Here is a 20,187-nt window from a genome sequence, read left to right on the forward strand (position 1 = left end):
ATATGTTTCTTCTCAGTGTACTGACGCTCACCGCTAACGCATCATAATTGACGGGATATATTACAGGCATGTCAAGCGGGTCGATCTCGGCCCGAGGGCAGGTTGCGTAGACCGAAAAGTCGACTGGATAGACAGTGTCGCGCAGTGTGGCGGTGATTATGTCACTAATGACACCTTGCAGCTGCTGCTCATCTTGATCCATTGGCTTGATGGCGCCCACACTATTCATGGCAACGCGGATCTGCACATAAAAATATTGTCACAAATTATTTCATATTAATTTTGTTTAAATTTAAAAAGCACTAGCATGAACACTCACATCAGGATAGCCCTCCACCTTCATCTCGCCCTTGAGTGTGTTGTAATTCATGGCGGTAGCCATTCGCGCACGGAAGCGGGAGATGGTCACTTTGTAATGCGAGGTGTCAACCTTGCCCGCCTTTTGACGATACGTCTTTACCTGCAGCACCGGCTGTGCATCGCAATCGAAGGTGATCAGCTGTGGGCAGTGGAGGAGAGAAGAAAAAGAGACAGAGGTGTTAACGTTAGGCTTGAAATGATTATTGCGCAGTGAGACCTACCATATTTGAAGGATTCGTTTCATCACAGTTGCAAAATATATTGTTCAAACTGGGTGGTGGACTGTCGGGCAGCACGCGCACCACCTCCACTGCGACGCCATGCTGAAAGTGGTAAATAAATTTATATTAAGGAGTTTTTTAAATGCCTCTGGTATTAATATTAGAGAATTTCACTACGAACTGTAGTCTATTGTACCCTGGTATTAATATTACATGTATAAATAGTAAATACATACAGTAAATAATGACTGTGAAACATATACAAACATTTATAATATTGTTGTGTGAACCCAACTTTATGATTGTTACTTCGCGTGTTTTTTTAAATATTAATATGTATGTGCATTTGTAAGCAGACCTGTTTGTATGTATTATATGAAAAATTTCATGTCGTTCTGGCCTTTGGCGCTTCGAATTGTTTTTGCTGCTTTTATCGCCGGCCTGACGTTTTCAGTGTTGTTGTTATTATTATATTATTTCTTCTTCTTTATTATGTGCTGAAACCGGGGCCAAGGTTAACATTAAACCCATTTCGTGTCTTTACATGTGTGTATACATATTTACACGCCTATCAACAATATAAATATATGTATATGTATGTACATATGTAAGTGTGTATGGATATGTAAATTGTCTGCCGCGTTTTTGGTGTTTCTCGTTTCGTATATTTATGTTTATTTCAATTTTATTGCTTAAACATCGCTTCGATTTTTGCTTTCGTCGAATGCTTCTTATAAGCCGGTCTTATTTGATTTTTTTTTTCTAAAAAACACTCAAGTGAGACTAAATTTGGCGAGCGTGTTTATGAATGTAAAATTGTATGTTCACATATACATATGTATGTATGTTTATATATAAAACATATATTAAAATATGTCTGACGTAATGCGTGATTCAATTTGAGTTTCTGTTAGATGACGACGGAACGACGGATTATACACGTACTTGTGCAACAACAAAACAAAACAAATCAGCTAAGTGATCTCATAGTTTGGTTGGAATCAATGAACTTTTCATGCAATTTGGCTTAAGGCGCAGGAGCTATTTGTATTCGAGCGCATATTTCGCATTTTTTCAAAAATCAATGAAAACATTTTTGTCTGTGAATCATATCGTAATCATACATATGTATGTACATATACATACATATGTGTATTTGTTTGTACGATAAAGAGATAAACATAAATCCATATCATGACGTCACGAACTACAATCACTACTACTGAAGAAAAGAAGAATCTTAATCTGAAACAAATTTGGAATAGAATGGGAATCTAATTTTATGCTCCTCTTTTTGCCAATAATGATATTCGCTCGGTCTATTAGTTTACAGGTAAAGAGTCATGGAAATCACAGTATTAATAACCCATGAAGTTCTTGAGTCTGCTTTCCTAAATGTAATTTAATTGCGAAATAATCTCAGTGCCGCATTTGGCGCGTTATTAAACTCATCATCGATAAGCTGCCGTTTGATGAGGTCATACCGAGCTTTACGTTCCTAGCAACATTAAGCTCTGCACAATTTACATTAGATTTACATACATACATATGTATGTATGTACATAACGATGTTAAATTGTATTCCTTTTTATTGTATTAATTGTAAATGTAGACTTTCCGGTTTATTTGAATATTAATGTTTTGTTAGTAAATCGTTTGGCAACTCACCTCTTCCATCGATTTCTTCAGAGTTTCATTTAAGGCTATAACCCAAGAGGTTAGCAATTCGTTGACTATCACAAGATCGCTGTAAAGCCAACGGAACACTTGACTGGTCCAAGTAACGGAAGTCTAAATTGGAATGTAGATAACTTAGCTTTATATTGTCAACTCATTTCTGCTGCACAACTCACTGTTTCGGGTCCAACAACATTGGAGGGTGGCGGCACATAACGTTTTTTGCGGCTTTCCGGTCCAGTAGAGCCCTGTCGCACCATGCGGCGGCGTGCGCCAGCACCAGCAGCTGCACCTGCAGCACCGCCACCGGGCGCGCGACCGCGTGCAGCACCACCGGGTTTGGCAGCTAAGTCCTAATTACAACAAAAAATATATACAAACACATATGGTTAACAGTTTTAAAATGGCATTCTAAGATCCGCCTTTAGGATATTTTCTTATGCCCACCTTAAAATCCGCTTTGCTCGCCATCACTTCTCTCGGCTCGGATAGTCGTTTGCTTGCTTCAGTTTTCGTTGTGCTGGCAGCACCGGGCGCCACACTGCTCTGCCGACTGTTGCTCTGACTTGTCGGCGTTTTGTTGTTATTTACCACATATTTATTGTATAAAAATTTACACAGCCATACTAAGAAGAGGGCCAATACAGCCCAAATAAATATGAACATTGCTAGTGAGTCCATTGTTAAATCACCAATTCCTTCAAATGAACAAATATAATCATCGATTTGATCTGCTAAATCCATAATTCAGTGCGATGGCAGATGCATAAATCAGGTTTTACGCATCATATCTGAAAATAGAGATAACAGCAGGGATTTTGGCTAAGTCAACAAAGTGTTAAAATCTAGCAGATTGAGTATTCATTTCTACAATATCTAAAATTGTCTGGTGAAGTTATATTCGCTAAACTCTTTGATTGCGCTGGGTTATGTATTGCTAAAAAATATACTTAGGGCACTGATAACATCAATCGGGAGCAACAAAGCAATAAGCTATATCCGTTAACTAACCGTTCTCATGACACTCGGGTCTAAGTAACCTGAACGGACCCGGATTTTTATCCGGCCGCGGACTGTCAATTACTCGAGGAATGTTTTCAGACTCTACACCAACAACAACAACATCCGTTACCTCCAACCATAATCATCAGCGTAACGAATCCATCAAACCCTTTTAAACCCACCCTGACTTTGATATATCTGAAAAAGAGTCGACTCCGAACGGCTAACGCATCTTTATACTACTTTTTCAAGAAGAAATACGTTCGGAGGCTTGTGACTGCGGGTAGAAGTTAAAGGATCGAATTAAAAAGAACACAAAACCTTATATAAAATATGTATTTTCATTACTGACTATAAAAAAACTGGGTCAAAGGGTCAAATGTGAACACAATTTATTAGAAGAAAAATATTTACCGTGCCGAATTAAGTGAACTTCTTAGCTCCAGTCAAAGAAGAATAAGCAAATTCAAATTAGTTAAGAACGTCGAAAATCACAGCGAAGAAACAAAATCACACTTCAACAAATTTAACAAAATTCCTGCATTTCATAAATGATTTTTTCAATCGTCTTCCGCTTTTTGTTTGTTTGTTTATCAGTGCATTTGCGTAAGGTCTTTACTTTCGATACAAAAAAAAAGTGTTTATCTTTGGCCTTGTAGGACTTGCGGTTTTCACTTGAGCATTGGGTGATGTTTGTCAGAACCCATTTGGGATCCTCCAACACACGCACACAAAAATGCACACTTTCACTTGCGAAAATAACCAAACTCTCGTTGACCGAATACTATGGACGAAAAGTGCTCGGCCGAATGACCGAAGTGTATGGGGATTCGCAGCGAGTAAAGTTATTCTGAAAATTAATATGGAAGCCAAAAAGATTTCAACCAGCTATTTATAGCACGCTAGCTGATGAATTTTTCACAATTGAAATATTTTGTAAATCTGTGTTGTTTTGCTATTTTGGAAATCAGAAAAACTGGAGCATACACTTTGAGCACTATAGATATACATATGTCCATATATCTAAAGACTTAGCGTACACAAGTAATTATGGCACAAATGTTTTGAGGCAAACTCGCAATTTTGTTCAATAAAGAAATTGCAATCACATTTTGCCATCGCTCATCGCTTTAGAAATCCCGTTTAGCTTATTAACAAAATTTCTTTACACCAAATCAAAGCGAAATTCACAAAACGAAACCGAACCGAATGAGGAGTATAGAACGAAACTAAATTGAAAACCTTTCGAAAGCAAAGCGAAACCAAACTGAACGCCAAATTTGAAGGAGATCGGCTGAAATCCGCCACAGTCGGTGGCAGTCAAGAGTTGGCGAGCATAAAGCAGCAGGAGAACAGCCGGCAGAGATTGCGCATGGAGCTAGAAGTCACCGCGACCGCTTTGGCGAACCGTAGAACGGCATTGCGTCGTCGCAAAGAGATAAACGCCGTGTGTTGGAAAATCGGAAAAGCTTTCTGAATTCGTAAATCTCTCCCTACGCAATGGCCAATAAACAATAAGTTAGGAAGATGTCGCTGAGTTCACGAATACGCTCGGCCACTACATCTAATCAACAATCGCAGACGCTCACCATCTGTTCATAAGTACTACACCGAACTTTCTTTCACACCTTAATGCAGCTACTCGTATGCTGGTATGTAGGTATGTGTGTATGATGGCCGATCTTGTTGTTCAACAGGATGTTTGTGTGTAGCAGCTGTCGGAAGCGGGTGCCACTATTGCCACTTTTACACCTTCTCAGTTTTGACGTCATACTTTTTAAAATCGAAAATAAATTTTACATTGTGTGTGTGTGTGTGACTTTTTCTATTACCGCATGGTTGCCGACATCATCGTTGGCTGCTCACACGAGATGACGTAATTGGGTGCACAACCAGATCTTGTACATATGTATGTATATACATATATGTATATGTGCGAAGGCTGAGCTGACTTAGGACGCACGACACGGGCAAGTATTCTCGCTTCTATAATTACGCTTTCATGGCAGCTGCGTGTTACTTAGACATTCTTAATTTATACGAAATATAGTGCTATGCGAATAATGGATTCACCGGAGTTTTTATATGGAAACATTTTCATTTCGACTATTTCAACTATTTATGCCACCACTCCGTCGTGGCGTTAGTGGAGCTCTAGGCAATACGAGTGCTAATACAGCAACAACTACAACAAACTTGAAGTTAATTTAGTTTTTCCCACAAAGGCATTAATTTCAAGCGCATTAAAATAGCTCACACGGCGTCAATGACAATACCAAAAACTATTTTAAGAATCGTATCTCTGGACGCAGTTGGAATGGCTTTCGTTTGATGCCAAAGCAAGAAGTTAATGAATGCTAAGCAATAAAATCACTTTTTCGTAAACTATTTTTGCTCAAAAAAACGGTCCTAGTATTTATAAACATTTATATACTTACACATACTTATATACAAGTATACTTGTGAATATTTACACATATGTACATATATAAAAGACAAATGTGCATATGGTGTTGAAGTGCGTTTTTGATTTCAAAACTCAGCCGCCAATACGATCTTTTGCTAATCTGTCTCTGCCACAGTTCGCTTGTTCTCGGAAAAATGTTTTCCAATATATAATATTCGAAATGTACATATGTATATAGAGCATGTTTTTCGGCAATCTCTTGCCTTGATATTTCAATAGAAAATTTTTTTACTTCCATTCGCCTGAATGAATTCGTGTATAATGACCAATTCACTGGATTTTCATACTGAAAATGAAAAGCAGATGATTTGACCGCTGTCAGCAGCATGTTGCACAGTTTTCATTGCAAACAGTGTATGCATACACCTCCGCAGATCCACATATTTAAATATGCAAATATAAACACATCGAAGTCTGTATGCGCTTTGTGCATGCACCGAATTCAGCGCGCTGCCAAAACGGAATCTGCGAAATCTCTTTCAGCTAAATGTCTATTCTTGTGAGTGAATTATTTTTTTCTAAACACAAGATGCTTGGCTGATGTAAAACAAACAATTTACATGATATATTGAATGAATGAACAATGGCCGCAATGAATTTGGCACTTGTTGCAGACAGCATGCAACAACAACAGCAACAAATAAATAAATACTTAAACACAAATTCAGGCAATACTGTTCGAATATACAACAAATATGTACATACATATATACTTACTATATACAGATACGTATATCTATATATACATATTTCTTTAGTGAATTATAAATCGAAGCTGATACGTCTTCTGCGAGTTTTATTATTTCGTTTTCTTAGCAATAACAATAATATGCAATATGCATTAACACATTTTTGGGCAAAGTTTTCATCATCCCGCAACAGCTAGTGTTAAAGTAAGACTCTTGTTGGAATATTTTTCATACCCTTCGGAAAGAAAAAGCACTATTAGAAAATATAGACCCTGAGTACCTCTGTCATTCTTCTTCTTCGAGCATTTAGATCATCATCGTCCATGCGAACGCCATAGCCTAACCGTGTCGACGTGGAGTTCATGCAGTTCGTGGTTCGATATTCATCGCTTACGCGGACGACTCCAAAGATCTTTCGAACAACAATTTTCTCAAATGCTCCAAGTGTTTTCTTATATCAGGTCAACGTCCATGTTTTGCGTGGTACAATAGGGCGGCAACTGTGGGCAAGCGTTATTCTAATATCATCTCCGTGCTCCAGTACCAATGTACTTTTAGAATAGGCAGCGCAACTGCGGTTCAGATTAGCAGCACGAATCACTTTTTCCAGAATTATATTGAAAAAGGCGCATGAGAGGGAATCACCCTGTCTAAAAGCTCGTTTCATTGGTACTGTTTTTTAGGGGCGGGTCCCAAATCCAGCGCACAACCCTGTGGAGGGAATGATTCGCCTTCTCATTTTAGCTCGCCTTCAAACGGATGTTCTTTGGCTACCCACAGGATACTTGGTCAAAGACCGGAAGTCTTGAACTGCTTGAGCCATATGTAAAGAATCGTTTCTGGCCACTCCGAAGTGAATGGCGATCAGAGAACTTTCCTCACTTGCGTGAACTTCTACACATGACTCAATCTTAACTAATTACATTTATACCGGTTGTACGTTCGATTCGCGGCACTCCAAAATCAGGCAAAACGCAGGTAACTAATACAATAATGAAAACAAATCGTCATTAACCACTCAACGTGGCAGTAGATATACAGATTTATGTATATATAGTATACATGTATGTATGTATATCTGCTTATACTTTTGCAGACAGATTTAGCAGTGCCAGTCGACATTGCTCTCTGATGTCATCACGATGACGTACATATGTATATTACCTTATTTACAAATCTTAATTTAAAGCCACCCACGAATATCCGAAGCGCAGCAGGAAACTAATTTCGAAAGCCAAATATTTTGTGTTACTAATACAACAATGCGGACTGAAAGAAAATGAGCATCAAATCAACAAGAAAATAGAAGTGTAACTAATTTTCAGACTCAGAAATTTCATTTGTGACCGTCTTTTCCAACAGTGTACTGAAAATTGATGTTAAAAACGCTTCCATTGTTTCATTCAAAACCGAAAGGTTCGATTGTTTCGCTGAAATCGCAGGAATTTCACACTCTTTGAAGACTAATGACCTTTACCACACGAAGCCAGCGTAAAAGCGCGTTATGCTGACGATGAATGGGAACAACAGTTCGTAGAACAAGACTAGCGAGACACAATTTAAGCATGAAAATCAACTTTATATCAAAATAAGAAACAATGGCGAATATGTAGTAAAGAGGAGATATAAACAAAATAATGCCAACACTTTTCATTGTGAAAATGCTCCACTCACATCCAACTGCACACCGCTCTCTTAAAGAGTTATTATAATAAATACACATGTGTGAGTAAACTTAGAAATATGCAAATATTTATATATGTACATGTGTGTATGTATATTGTATACACATGTGGCTCGATATATATTTGTGACGTTTGGGACGCCGCCAATGAAGTCAATAGGCCAATATGAAGGTACTTATGATTCCCAAACCAACTGCGAGCAAAGACAACAACGTAGCGATCTGATCTAACGTATTGTTAATGCGAAAAAATCAAAACAAAGCAATATAGATGCAGTAGATTGTTCTATAGGAACCATTAAAGCACATAAACCTCTTTTAGACTAAAATAAATAATCCTTTCTATTCATAACGGATACGCGACTTTTGATGAAAAGGTGCCAGCGGATTGTATGACAGACTTTCACCCGACGGTTCATGGGTGCGAAAGTTCGCTCGACTGAAACCATTCGTCATTTGGGATCTTCGCATTTTTTTTTTGCTTTCTGCAGCCCCTTTCGCAATTTTTAAGTACTTTATATTTAATTATTAAAGTGCTGACATAATAGAGCACATTGTATTTATCGGGTTAGAGCATAAAGAGGAGCGGCGTCGCACAATGTGAGCCAATTCTGCGTGTGCCAATAACAAAAAAAAGAACAAAGTTCGCACATTTATGGCACTCGGTGTGAACTGGACTGGTGTGAGTTCTATTTTTGGGGCACACCCAAAAGCTTACGAGCTAAATTAAATTAAAAACAATGTTATATGCTGCTCATAAGTACATGCGTACATACATACATACTTATATACATAGTACAACAACTGTATGTAGAGCAACGCATTAAAGTATTTTTTTCTACAAAATCCAGTGCACTTGGGGATAACGCGTGGACTTTAATTGCGCTCGTCTTCGCGAAAGTGAAGTTCAGCCGAATCGGGATCAACGCGCGAAAATTTTTGGACAAACACACCCAAATCACGTCATCACAGCAAAAATACCAGCAGATACATTTGTGTACTTCTAAATTACCTACATATGTGTGTATGTATGTACATATATGCACAAAGAGTTGCTTCGAATATGAGAACACAAGCAAAGCTTGGATTGTTTTTACAGAGTGGCGTAGTTGCATTTTCTCACTCTTCTATGGCATTCGAGTTGTTGGTTTTGATTGCGATCTGCTTTAGCTTGTGAAATTTCGATTTTCTTTGCTTATTCTCGCCGAATTCATCGCAGCGAAATAAATCGCAGAAGTCATTCATCACTCATTCGGCTCAAACAACCGTGCCGACAGAGGCATATTGTGTGCATGTGCCAGCAACAACAACAAAGCGACAACAACCAGCAGCGATGGAGCTGAGAGTTCACGTTAACGTTAGGCAGAGCTACTTGTTGCGTCATTCAAGAAAACCGCAGAAGAAAGCAAATACATTCAAGGCAGAAACCAAACGTACACTTAACACAAGCACGAACACTGTCGATCACACATACGAACATATGCGAATGCACACAGTCAAAAGCGCGTTATTTAAGCCAAGCTAAGCCAACAAACTCTTTGTGCCAACTCAAATTACATTTCTTTTCGAAACTGTGCCATGACGAAATGAAAAAATCATAACAACAACGAAGCAATTGCTATAAGAATGTGAGTGTGAGTGTAGCTATGAAGCGCTGATCTAATGGCAGCTGCTTGCGGTCATAGTGAAATTAGTGTTGCGGTAAAAGTTAGTGGATTCTTAATTTGAATAATGAAATTATGGCTCTAGCCCTTATTAGGCCCAGTGGCTGTGCCGCTTAGTGAGGTGGGGGACTGGGCAGAGGTTCATTTTTAATCGGCTAGTTTCACTTTAGAAAGCAACTCCATTCATTACCTACAAACGATTATATATGTACATACAGACATACAAGCGCAGAAACATACATTTGTGTAGATAAAAAATATATAGGCATGTGTATGTACATAAGTATGTATGTACATATGTACATATATTTATTCAGTTTAAATTTTGGCTTAATTGCGCGCATAACCATGAGCTCTGCGTCTATAATGACACATACATACATACATACATATGTTCATGAACATGTGAATATGTATATAAAATACCAACAAGACTTGCAAATTTGAATACTGGAGCTCAATTAATGCATCACTGCGAGTTACTCATCGCTTATCAACCAGCACATCAGCCAATCCACCGATTGCAAGAAAATGCCCAACAAAACGGTTTGAGGCCGCCAGAAATGCCTGACAGTTGTCCATGTGACAAGAAGAGGGAAAAGCGTTGCGTGCGCATGCAAAGCTCAATTCTTCACGTGTCTTCACGACTCTAAACGCATTGAGTGGAAACTTGGCGAAGGAAAGTGCACATATTTCCATTTTTATGTGTTTATCTATAAACATATGTGCATACTCATTTACGTCTATGTAAAAACATATGTATATAATTACATATACATACGTGTGAATATGGGTACATGTATGTATATACATATGTATGTGCACTTGCGAAAATGACAGCCACAAAGTGTAACAAAATAATTGCTGGCGAACATAAAATTACAGCTACGCGAATAAAATAACGGTACACGGGTATAAGCTCTAACATTAAATCAATTTAACAACAGCTAAGAAGTGACAACGCGCCGACCAAGTTTAAACGCGCCGTTTACATACTGAAGAACTCGCAAGAAACTAGCGCAGTCAAGAGTTTTCGCAAAAGGGGTGCTTAGATGAGGTTCAACTAGTGCTATTCGAAAATTCTTTTATCGAAACAAAACGCATTTGGAAATAAATCAAGCATACCATGCATTTATTAAAACAATAATAACAGCTTAGCAAAATGTGAGAGCAAAACACAGCATAACACTAAATAGCACGACAAGAACAACAGCTAAAAACAAAAACAAAATCTCAGTCAAAGCTTCAACAATATTATCTTCGCCCAAGATCAGCCCTCGGAACGATGTGCTTAATCATGCGACAAGGCCACAACGCAGATTTATGAAACTCTCAAAAATTATTAATTTCAAACCCTCACACACACACCCCCCTACCCCCTCCTGTGGCGGCTCCAACATGTCCAGTTGTTTGCCACGCCGCGCATCAATGCTTTCGGCGCTGATTTGTGAACGAATGCAAGTGTGTGGGCAACGTTTACATTTTTAATAATAATTGAATCATCCACTGTATCGGGCATTGAGTCATCTTTAGAAATAATATTAAATCTATTTAGCATTATCGTACGAGTATAATAAAAATCCTACATTAAGCGGCCATCATTTGCTCGAAAAGTTATCAGTCGCACGAGTGTGTATTTTATTGGTTTATTTGTGCGTTTATTAGTAAATTAATTAATATTTAGGTGGAGGCAACGTCCACGGGGCGTATGCGTAACCACACATGCCAATTCAATATATGGCCCAAACACCCACTCAACGCCGCACACAAGCCACTTATAAATCGCGAATATTAGGCCCATCTCAACAAATTAAAACGACAAATGACAAATGCAACAATATCTCATGAATCATTAACAAGCTCCGGGTCGGGGTAGGAAAAAAGGAAGTTCATAACAACTAGCATGTGCTCGGACAAACCAATTGGGGTGCTGGATGACTTCATTTATGAGTTATACGAAATTTATTTGTCTGTCCAATTTCATTAGAAATAAGCTACATAAACACGTCGCAAGTCAATACAAGCATTGCAAATTGCATAGCACCGAGCAAAAGCTTCTCACATTGCTGATTTCATTCGTTTGTCTAAGGAGCATGATAAAAAATCGATATCAACTCACCCAATTTGCCCTACCGTTTGGTTGGGCGATATATGTACGTGTGCATACATACACATATACATACATACATACATATATCAGCATATCAGTATCTACAAGAAATAAGAGCTTAACTCGATATTCAGAACTTTCGAAGCGCGCGCTCAATATTTTTGCTTTGAGTCATATCTTTTGATACCGTAAATTTTAATATTTTGGCATAATAATTTCAGGATGGCAACTTTAAGTAGGTGGTGAGGCAAAATCTCGGTTTGGTTTTGAGGCAACTTTGTCTATCATTTTTTGTAGTGACAGAGTGTTAGTGAATACTCCAAACGTAATTGGGCTGATAGCAACCCCTTTCTGGTAGTCAATCAGTACACCGGCAATATTGTGAAAGCTCCCCGTTTCTACGCCATGGTCTACAGAATGTTAGTACTATAATTGTCAAAGCTTTTGCTGAACAAACCCACGCCGCACACACGTAAGGTCGCGGAGTGTATTGAACCTCTGGCTAATTATTTAGCATTTTATGCCGCCGTCTCTTTGCAGTCATTAATAATTCCATTGGAAATTTACATTGATGCATTTTGTGATCGCTCAAGTCGGTTACAGGTGTAAAGTTTAAAGTACACAACAAAACAAGTAATTCAGTTTGCGAGTACACAAACAGTATTTTTATACACATAAACATATAGTATTTATGTATGTGCGTATGTATAGATGCATGTTCGGATTCGAGTTTTCATTTGTTGTTGATATTTGTAATCATTTGTGCCACTTTGTTTGCGTGAAGACTATATTTACCGCTGGACAATGCAAAAAGCCATATTTATATACATACATACATATGTGTATATATAGTTAGTTTAACGAGGACAAAACGATGCACTGAGTGTTTTGAGATTAAAACTTTGTGTTTGTGTAATATTTCGATTTTTCAAATGCAGTCAACAAAATGCCTATACTTAAATGTGAATGTACATATGTATGTACATATATGTGTAATATGGAAATAAGTATATTGAGTCGAACAAGTATTTTCGACACTCACTAGAGATATACGACTGGAACGACATCTATTGACAAAATACGAAAAGACTTTTTCGACTACCCAATAGATATACTATAGTATACGTATACACCGTGTATATCTATAATGTAATTGATTACTCTACTTTGCTTAAAATCTGAGTGAAAATGATTACTTTGGCATGTTCCATTTAATCGAGGTCTTACTGCATATTTAAAATATTTCAAACAAACTATAAATATTTCATTGCTGCTAACTGTTAAGTAGCCAAGCTTATACTCTGTGAGTCCCGCAAATAACTTTGCTCCCTTAATATTATACTAGTACAGCGTCTACACAACCCAGCTAATTGCCGCGTTTATCTCGTGATTAACTATTATTACTGAAACCTGTTCTTCAATTACTTAGGTAGTTCGTGTAGAAAATTATATAAATATCGCCTACTATTATTATAATCATCAGTCGCACACACACACACACACACTTTAATGCAATTTTAGGTAGCAAGTAGGAAGTTTGTCTCGAAATCCTTGATCAACTGATGAAATGCCACAAAAATATACAAGAAATAGAATTTCTCCAATTTAGCGTTGCCATATCATTAGTGCATAGAACACTACACAGACACATGCATATAAGCATGTAAATGGACAGGGAAACTGACGTCCCACTACCGACCACTCTGCATGTTGGACTCTTGCATTTATCAACGCTTAAGTAAGGCGGCATTGACGACGCCGGCGGCTTATCACCGCAGCCGAGTGTGAAAGCATTTCATGTGCAGATCCAATAAATTTCAGTCTCTTCTTGGTCACTCACACATTTCACAGTGTAAACTGAAACACCTCTTATATACATATGTAGGTGCAACGGAAGCGGAAACTGGGTCTCGGTGACATATTCACATTCACGTAGCATGGCACGTTTGTATGTATGTGTGCATGTAGAAACTGGTACAAAACGCTCTGCTGCGCCATTCAGAAATGATTATAAATGAACACTCGAGCGTTTGTCGCAATTTTCGCTGCACGCAAGCGGTAAATATAAATGGAAACATAATTTCCCCGAGTTCCAAGCGCATGCATGCAAATCTATATTTATACATATGTACATACATATGTATATGCCTATACCTGCTTGATCTCGTATCTAAGTAAAGTTGTGATTCTTCGCGTAGTCGTAGCTTGTGGTAGAGCTCCAAAAGTGAATTGTTTATGACTTCCTTATGTCGAAATATTTATGATTTGATTTTCCTGCTGGGCATCCACATGCATAAACATAGTCATACTCATGCTTAATATTCGCTGCTCAGTTGAACTTGCAACCTTTGGAATACACAGGAATGACACGGGAAGTTCGTGTTTTTCTTCTGTCGCGGTCAGAACAGAGTGTCAAGCAAAAACAGAGTCATGCTCCTTATAAATATTTAATAAGCTATGTGAAGCAAAGAATACCTTTCCATTTGTAGTACACACTTCACTGCATAGGTACATACATACATACATACATACATACATACATATGTATATACAATATTTAATGCGAACAAGTTATTTAATTACTCTATTAACGCCTCGGTTGAGGTTAAAATGGACAAGGCTATATACATAAGTTGTATATAAATATTGATTTATTGGCATTTATATATGCTGTATGTTCGAGCAAATCAGGTATAAAGAAGGCAAGTATTTTTAAAAGAAAAATTGTCGACTGTTCTCTGTTTGAACTAAGAAATTTCGACACAGGAGAAGATTGCGGAAGGAACTGTACAAGCCGGTACGTTTTCTACGGTCTGCAGTCACTAAGCTGTTCGAAACCCTTTGAAGAAAGACTCTCGATAATATGTCAACAAACTAACAGTTTTTATCTTTTTTCTGTTTTTCCATTTTTTTAATTTATTAACAGTGTGTATAACGAAATTCCTTTTGCATTTTGTCACCAAAAATATGTATTTGAACACCTATTTGTATATACAATGAGTGTTGCTGATCCGCCATATTTGTCTGTACGAGATCGCTTTGAACGATCCTTGTTTGCCTTTTCATGTCTTTTATTCTGCTGACTGCCAATTTAAATGCTGAGCTCAATTCAAATGAATGTTGTCTTTGGAAAAACAAAATAAAAATAATATAAAAAAGTAGAAAAATAAATAAATAAAGTAATAAAGCGATCATGTGATTCGTTGCCCGTTCGCGAGGCAATTGGAGTGAGATCACTAAGGTGATGCCCGTAGCCAACAACTACTTGCATAGCTTACATTCCACATAGTGCGAGCAGAGTAAAACAAAAACAAATACAATTCAATGCACAAGTAAGGAATACTAATTCGAGGTTAGTTGCTTTTAGGCAACGATGTGCTCAATTGGCTTTTTTGAATGGCCGTCAATAAGAAATTTGTATTGACAGATGACGAGATATTGTGACAGCTGATTTTCAACCCATCTACAAAGGACTAATTATTATGGGTTAAGCATTGACCTTTAATATAGCTAATGAGAAGGTTAAGTTTTACTGCCCGGCTGTCGCGCCATATATGTGGATGTTCTCCGTGTAGATAGTGCTGGACAGAGACATAGGGGCTGTTCCAGCGCTTCTCTCATGCCTACTTCTCTGTACTTTCTGTATCGTCGTTACTTACAGTATGCCCATTTGGTCCCACGGAGACCCACAGGGCTCTTGCACATGATCTTCGTGTTCCTGCATGTGCTTAAAGCATTCCTTCTCGCCCTAAACCATATGTCAACCCTTTCGGATATTTTGTTTTTAGTGACTTTCGCTTTTTTAGAACGAATTAACTTTTAGTACACAAGCAAACCCATAATCATCCGAAAATATTTTTCGTATTTGAATAAAATATATGTATGTATTTCTCAGATTTAATCAAAACTGAACTTCTTGTACCACCGGGAAATATTCGTATTTACGTGCATACATATGTACCTATGCAACTCGAATATATTTGTGTTTGTAGATACCGAAGGACGAAAGTGTTGTGTTTTGTAAACAAAACGACCGACTGCAGCCGCTCCATCCAAACGGAGATTGCGCAGGGTGCAGAGAAAACACTGGTGCCAACGTGTCTAGAAACATACACACATTCTTTGAACGTCGTCATTGCTTCCAGCAACACGGTAGAAACCTTTTGCTGCTGCAGCACGTGAGTATACACATTTTCATGTGAACTTCGTAAATAAATTGGGGCTAAGTTGCCTTCGATACGGAAATTTCAACAACTGAAAGTCGATGTGGCAAACTGGGTTAGTGGCGTAGAATAGTGGAAGGAATAGTTCAACAACAGCAAATAAAAGAAGTAAAGGAAATAAAGTGTTCGGTATGAAGAAGAAACGGACAAATGGCGAATAGCGTAAAAGATATAGAGAAATGTGGGACAAGTGCAGTAATCTGACTTGTTCGAACACAAAGGAGAAGCGAGGATATCAGCTTTAATTATTTGTTCTAATTGTGAAAGCTTGAAGGACGAAGAAAGATTGCCGCTACAATGTTTACCAGAGATGCAATAAATTAATTCTGGACAGAAAACTAACTGCCAGGGAATTTCAGTTCCAATATTTTCAATGCAAAAAGCTGAATTTTGAAAACCACAAATCAAGTATGTGTGCATTTCCTGGTCTATATCAAAACTTTTAGAATTCGTAACCACAATAAATAACTCCACCACTTATAACATACAGACGTTTGTATGTATGTAGGTATATATGGAAAGACAGCAAAACAAAAAAAAGTATATACATTCATACATCCTTATATGTGTGTATGGTATATCTGCCGAACAGTTCTAAAATATTTACATGTCTGTGAACTGGGTGGCAACGGTGTAAATGATAGGGCTTGCGTGGTAATAGTCGGTTTGGGACTCCTTGTTAACGACTGCTCATCATGAAGCAATTTGTTAGCGGGCAACGTGACCCAGTTTTGGAAGTTTAGCCGAAAATGCCACTCACAAACGATTCCTTCGCACAGACTGTTTGTATGGAATTAAAAGCGTAATAAAGAGCAGAGTTTCACTAAGCAGAGCAGCTTAATAAATATTTTTAAGCGATGAAATCCCTTCTCTTATGTCCATGCATAAGCTTCTATTACATCATAAGAGTATATACTATGTATATATGTATGTATATAGTTTTTAGAAAAAAAAAGTTACTTACATGCCATTAAATGCGTTCCACAGCGAAGTCGGCGTATGAGAGGCGCCCAAATCCGTCAACGGGTTGCGTTGTTTCAAGTTTTATTGCAAATATGTATGTATGTATGTAGTTTTCGTTGGTGCGCAAATTCAAAATATTTCGGTTTTTGAAAGTTATTTATGCGTAGCAATTGTTTGTTGTTGTAGATGTGTCACCAATGTTTATTCATGGATGAGTTAAAAATTTTAATTAGATTTTTTAGATTTTATTCGTATTCAATTGTTTGTTCAGGTACATTCATTCATATGTGTGTATGCATGTGGTTAAAAATGTACACGAATTAAGCCGCACACAAGGAAAAGCAGATAAAATGGACAGTAAGCAAGTGAAACCATGAAAAATATGATAAACTTTTTTAATACAATATTGTTTTTTCTACACGCTTGCTGTCAATATGTACATACTTATGTACTCATGTACATATGCATATCAAACACACAAAATACATGTAACTGTCTGCCATGGACTGTATTGGCTTCCCATGAACACCACAAAAACAATGCTAAAATAATTAGATAAAATGTTGTTTAGAAAATGTTGTTAAATCAATACGAAGGAAAAAAGAAAACACATGTTAAAACGTCCTAAATATGTGTGTGTGCTGGTGGAGTTAGTCAAAACTGATACATACATACAAACACATAGATATGTATTACCAAATAAATAAAATTTAGTAAGCGCCAATTTCGTTTTGTAAATTCGGATGTCATCTGTAAACCGTTAGGTGCTTATTTTTATATATTGGTAGTCGAAAAAGTCTTTTCGTATTTTGACAATAGATGTCGTTGCAGCGTCTCCACTGCTACCTATCACATTGTGTCATACCATAAATCATTGTGTTGGAAAGGTGAGATTTTAAGCTGCATTTAACCAAAAAATACATAAATTCGAGAAAGTGGAAAAAAAGTTACAGCTGATCAAAAATGTTTAAAAATAATGCAAAAATTCGCTATAGTATTTTGAAATTTTTGTATAAAAATGGGAAGAATGTCACGCAAGCCACCAATGAAATTTGTGAAGTTTCCGGAGACGATGCTGTATCAGATCGTGTTGCTCGCTTCCATTCTGGAAATTTCGATTTACACTGATGGAATAATGTCTCTAGCGGAAAAATGGCAAAAAGTGGTCGACCAAAATGACACATACATATTTGTTTATTTATTTATTATAAATGTAAAAAAAATAAGTTGAAATTTGAATAGAAATACGAAAAGACTTTTTCGACTACCAAATATTATTTTAAGGTCAAAAACTATATTTTTTGCCGCTCAATAATCCGTTATTTCAGACGCAGCTCGCAGAGCAACGTTGCAGTTGTTGTTATTTCTTATCCTTCTCGTTTTTTGACAGGTGCATCGACCGAATCAACAAGCGCTTGTCATAAATATGTATACGAATATATTTAATGTGATAAAATGTCAAAAAATCACGCCTTTAACACAAAGAACAATCTTCCACGAATATAAATCATTCCTCGGCTCGTTGGTGAAAAGTATTCTCCGCCAATAAAAACAATTTCACGACAGCACAAATTTAAAAAAAGTATTAAAAAATAATTTTAAAAATTAAGCGAAAATTTTGTACAACGAATTCCATAGAGGGTATGTGGGGAATATATGAGAGCTAAAAATAATATTATTAACGGTAAAGTTAAAACACAAGAATAGATATATACAGATGTAGCAGGTGTATATACATACATACATACATATGTAAGTCTGTATATAAGTAATGGAGCAAAGAGTGAGGCAGCAGCGAGGCTTGTATTAAAGAGTATGCCAAAGCGGTTAACTCACTCGATTGATAGTTTGTGTCTTAAACGATGTGAAAGGATGAACGTTGTGCGCGTAGAACGGAGCAAGGCCACTGGTTGAATTGCTGCGAGTTCGGTAAGGACGAGCTGATCACGATGCGCATACGTGTATATATATATGTATATACATATATGTATATGTACTATATTTACTGCTTACAAGATGCTGTCCTCTATGCACTTATACATTTGTACGCCGGCACGTATCGAAGCGCAACAGCAGGAAAAGTGCGCGTTGAAGAATTCTCTTTTCTGTTTCTATTATTTGTTATGTTGACTTTTGTCAGCTTTATTTACCTTTATATTTTATGGTTTTTCTTCACTGTGCTTTTTTTTGCGAAATAAATTGCTTTTCTATCTATAATCGTTCGGTTTTTGCGTATATTCGACGTTTGTTGTTGTTTTAGTTGAGTTATGTGTGTTTCTTCAATTATCGCTTTTGTGACCAATTACGATATGCTATCGCTGCCATGAACTCGTCAATATGAATTCAGTGTGCCTTCCGCTGCAGCGGCTGCATTAAGTTTGCTTCAGTTTACGTTCAATTTACACGAGTATAGTCGATGGAGATATCTGAATTTTACGCACGGTAAAATTTACTGCAAGAATATGAAATACTTTTGTTTTTTAATTTAGTTTAACCAATTCCAATACTTGACTATCCTAGCGGCAACACATCCAACTCTTACTCTAATTACTAATTAGTGCCGTGGAACACCTCAAATTTGTTTACCATCAAAGTGTTTGGCAAGCTACTCCACTTCAAAATACACTTGCACATACACACATACTATGTATGTATATATGTACATGTACATATGTATATGTATGTATGTATATGTGTGTATGTGCATGTGTTTAAGTTATGAATTTCTATACTTCAACGTTTATTTTTTATTGTTAGTAAACAATGTGCTTATCATGTGGGCTACGACGCCCGGGAATGCCTTGTGCATATCAACGGAACACGGTCGCTCGCTATTAATTCGCTAATGCTAATGGTTATTGAGTGACAAAAATAGCGCATTTGTTTGTTATGGCTAAAAATTTTGGGCGGCAGCCACTTTAGTTTCCTTTCATTTAATATAATTTTCGAATTTTTTCTTTAAAATACAATTTAATAGATTACAGTATTTCGCTTGAATTATAAGTGTGTGTACTTAGTATGTGCAACTGTGCATATTCATGTACATACTTATGTATATCGTATACTTTTCGGATTTTCGGATTTTCAGATTTACAATTATTATTTTGTTTTTCTTGCGCTTTTTCTA

General features: G+C 37.1%; 1 protein-coding gene across 18 annotated transcripts in view; it reads right to left on the reverse strand.

Moving 5' to 3' along the window:
• LOC126757159 (uncharacterized) overlaps positions 1 to 20,187 on the reverse strand; it is a 28,547-nt gene that overhangs the window by 7,709 nt on the left and 651 nt on the right. For 4 of the 18 annotated variants that reach the window (XM_050470825.1, XM_050470836.1, XM_050470833.1 and 1 more), the window contains exons 1-7: positions 3,675 to 4,175; positions 2,706 to 3,049; positions 2,435 to 2,611; positions 2,250 to 2,372; positions 582 to 683; positions 320 to 499; positions 32 to 241 (exon numbers count right to left, since the gene is read on the reverse strand). In XM_050470825.1, the coding sequence (XP_050326782.1) occupies positions 32 to 241; positions 320 to 499; positions 582 to 683; positions 2,250 to 2,372; positions 2,435 to 2,611; positions 2,706 to 3,002 (1,089 nt within the window). In that variant the 5' untranslated portion in view covers positions 3,003 to 3,049; positions 3,675 to 4,175. Of the gene's footprint in view, positions 1 to 31; positions 242 to 319; positions 500 to 581; positions 684 to 2,249; positions 2,373 to 2,434; positions 2,612 to 2,705; positions 3,050 to 3,674; positions 4,232 to 17,061; positions 17,429 to 18,896; positions 19,513 to 20,187 lie in introns of those variants that run through there. The other 14 variants (XR_007666699.1, XM_050470837.1, XM_050470834.1 and 11 more) reach the window with 10 other exon arrangements.

The sequence above is a fragment of the Bactrocera neohumeralis genome, chromosome 4 (assembly GCF_024586455.1).
Source record: "Bactrocera neohumeralis isolate Rockhampton chromosome 4, APGP_CSIRO_Bneo_wtdbg2-racon-allhic-juicebox.fasta_v2, whole genome shotgun sequence".
NCBI classification, from domain to species: Eukaryota; Metazoa; Arthropoda; class Insecta; order Diptera; family Tephritidae; genus Bactrocera; species Bactrocera neohumeralis.